This window comes from Diuraphis noxia, unplaced genomic scaffold (genome assembly GCF_037042655.1).
Source record: "Diuraphis noxia isolate RWA-SAM2 unplaced genomic scaffold, SU_Dnox_SAM2 contig0001, whole genome shotgun sequence".
In the NCBI taxonomy this organism is placed as follows: Eukaryota; Metazoa; Arthropoda; class Insecta; order Hemiptera; family Aphididae; genus Diuraphis; species Diuraphis noxia.
This window is the reverse complement of record NW_028301711.1, coordinates 37304576-37307363: the sequence shown is the minus strand read 5'-3', so window position 1 is coordinate 37307363 and position 2788 is coordinate 37304576. Positions and strand designations below refer to the sequence as shown.

Sequence of the window (2788 nt, the reverse complement as noted above, 5' to 3'; positions counted from 1 at the left end):
CGAATCATCTTTTAAACAATATGTAACATTAATGAGTCTTAGTTCTTAAAATAACATTACTACGTGAAATGAAAACCAATAATTATAGTGATAAAATATTAAAATTACAAGTTACCTAGAATCATTGTTAAAATAGTATTCTAGACCTATTTATGTTTAATCAACGCAACGTAGTATATAATTCAATACACCAATTTCTTGTTATTCAACGATAGTAGATATCTTATGGTAATTTTAAAGAAAATATCGTGTTTTTAATTAGACGATTTGTGTGTTATGTTAATGAGTAGAATCATTAATGACGATTTTGATGACCAATACAATGATTTTTTATTTACGGTTTTTTTTTGTTTATATTCAATTGTTGATTAGGTATTTTATTTTTTGGCATATATGGTTGATTTTCTAATGGAATGAAGTAAAAGAAATTGACAATTTAGGTAATATTAACCTAGTTAATACAGTTAAAAATGTATAAATACTACAGTAATTTTAAATAATAATAAATAAGTCAAAATAATTATAACTTTTTTATAGTTAATACAGTTAAACATACGAGTATAACATTATTATTTAGCTCATATATAAAAAAATTAATTATCTACCATTTTATTTTAAAGCAATATTATTTGGTATACCTCTTAGAAATATCATTTTATTTTGCCTGTCATAATTATTTACTAACCTTTTTATTCTTTTACCTGTGTCTTGGAATTTTTTCAACTTCCTTGGAGGACTATTTCCCGAAACAAGATTTTCATAGAAGGTGTCACGTCCAGCTTGAACTTTTTTTAGATTCGCAATGAAGGTCCATATCGTTGGATGAGTACCCATTTGAATATTTAATAGTCGATTTGCCGCTTCTGCATGATTATTCATCCGGTCTGTATCATTTAATATTCGTTGATGAAGATTCCACATCTCAGGGGAATATCGTGGTTTTCTTCGTCCTATACGTCGATTTTTCTTCCCAATGTAAAATTCTTCAAACCACTCAAATAATTGTAAAAGCTCATCTGGAAGTTCGTCTACCAATTCATCTGCAGCCACATCTAAATCACATAATGGTATAAAAGCCAATGCAATAATAGTTTTGGTTGTAAAACAAAAGTTTGCTTCATTATTATATTTTGACAATAAATGTAATTCTCCAATTTTTTTCAAAAAATTTTGGCTTAAATGAAAATAACATCCAAAAATATTTATATTTTCAAATGAATTTTTTATTGCTGTTATGGCACCAAGTTCAAAATCACAAGAAACTGATGTTGGCTGGAGATCAGGTTGTAATTGATTAATCATACTAAATAATTGTATATACGTTTGTTCCTTTTTGTTAGGTAGCAATGCATAAACTGCAGGATTCACTCACCCTAAGAATTCAGCTAAAATAACATAAAATTGGCTAAATAGAGTAGGTGCCACTTTGAAAGTTCCATCCATGTACCATATTTTGGAATCTTTTAATAACTTGAGACCAAGTGGTCGACCAAATATTAAAATTCTATCATTGCTAGGCCCACTATCAGCCAATAAAAAAATTTCATTGATACCGATAGGTGGTGAATAATTTTTATACTCATCGGGTATCTGTAAAGATAATAAATCTGATGGATCACATGGAGCTGCTATTTTATTATTTCTTATACGCCGAACTTGTCGTTTTAGAGCTTCGGAAGATTGTAAAATGCCCTATAAATTAAAATAGTTATTTATTACTGTACATGGACAGTTAAATAGGCCGTACACCGGTACACCTGTTATAATCAGTGGCGGTTTTTCCGGGGAGACAAGGGAGACAGTTAATATGACATACTGTATTACTATATAATATACTAGGCTACGGCTGCCGCTCCATACGTCGTATCCTAATGTATAGGTGGTAGATCTTTTAGAAGTCAATGGTTTAAATTATTTGATTGGCTTGAATATTGTTCATAAAATATTTTAAAATATTGAAGCTGTATTAATTAATATTAAAATGTTCCACATTTAACCATATGCAAATATGATCAGTGAATATTATGAATATTATAATTATCTACGTAAACTTTAATTTGATTTTAATTTTAATTATTTAGTATTATTCGTTTTGTATTTTTAAAATAAATGTTTCAGTGTAAATTCCCAAAATATTCTATTATAAATGGATATTACTATATTAGATGGAAAATTATAGTTGTGTTAATTTAATGAGATGTCAGTGTAAAATGTAAAATTACCGAAACTTGACGAGTTAGTACAAAGTTGTTGCCTCCTCGATATTTTAATGCCAGAACTGCCACTGATTACAATAATAGAAAAATAAAATGTAATGTGTATACCTTTGCCGCATCAGATAATCCGTTAACACATTCGTTAATTATACAAGACGTGTGTTCCATTGTTAAAACAGCTCGTTGTCGCATATTCGTTAAAGCTGTGTCTGCTTCTATTCTAGCCGCTTCAGAATCACGACAATGTTTTTTTATCAGAAAATTTTAAAACTTTAAAATCATGAATACCTGTATGTATTCGAGCCGGATAAGACAAATCTTTACGACGACATCGCTAAAACCGTTTAGTTTCGTCCGCACTAAGTTTATTGAATATGTACATAAAACCATCCACGGGGATTACATTTTTATTTCTTTTTAATTTTACTTTTGACATAATAGGTACCTATTTATTTACCTTTTTCGAATGATTCGTGACCACCTCGTGTAGTAATAATAACAATAATTTATACTAATAAAGATAAAATTTCTATACACCACACACCATAGCAATAACAACAATAACTTATAGT

General features: G+C 28.7%; 1 protein-coding gene across 1 annotated transcript; it reads right to left on the bottom strand.

The window, feature by feature from the left end:
• Positions 1 to 609: 609 nt before the first annotated feature.
• LOC149060645 (uncharacterized) lies at positions 610 to 2408 on the bottom strand. The gene is made up of 2 exons (XM_089229948.1): positions 2325 to 2408; positions 610 to 1692 (listed from the first exon to the last, which is right to left on the bottom strand). The coding sequence occupies exon 2, from the start codon at positions 1300 to 1302 to the stop codon at positions 610 to 612; it is 693 nt and encodes a 230-aa protein (XP_089086074.1). The 5' UTR covers positions 1303 to 1692; positions 2325 to 2408.
• Positions 2409 to 2788: the final 380 nt, after the last annotated feature.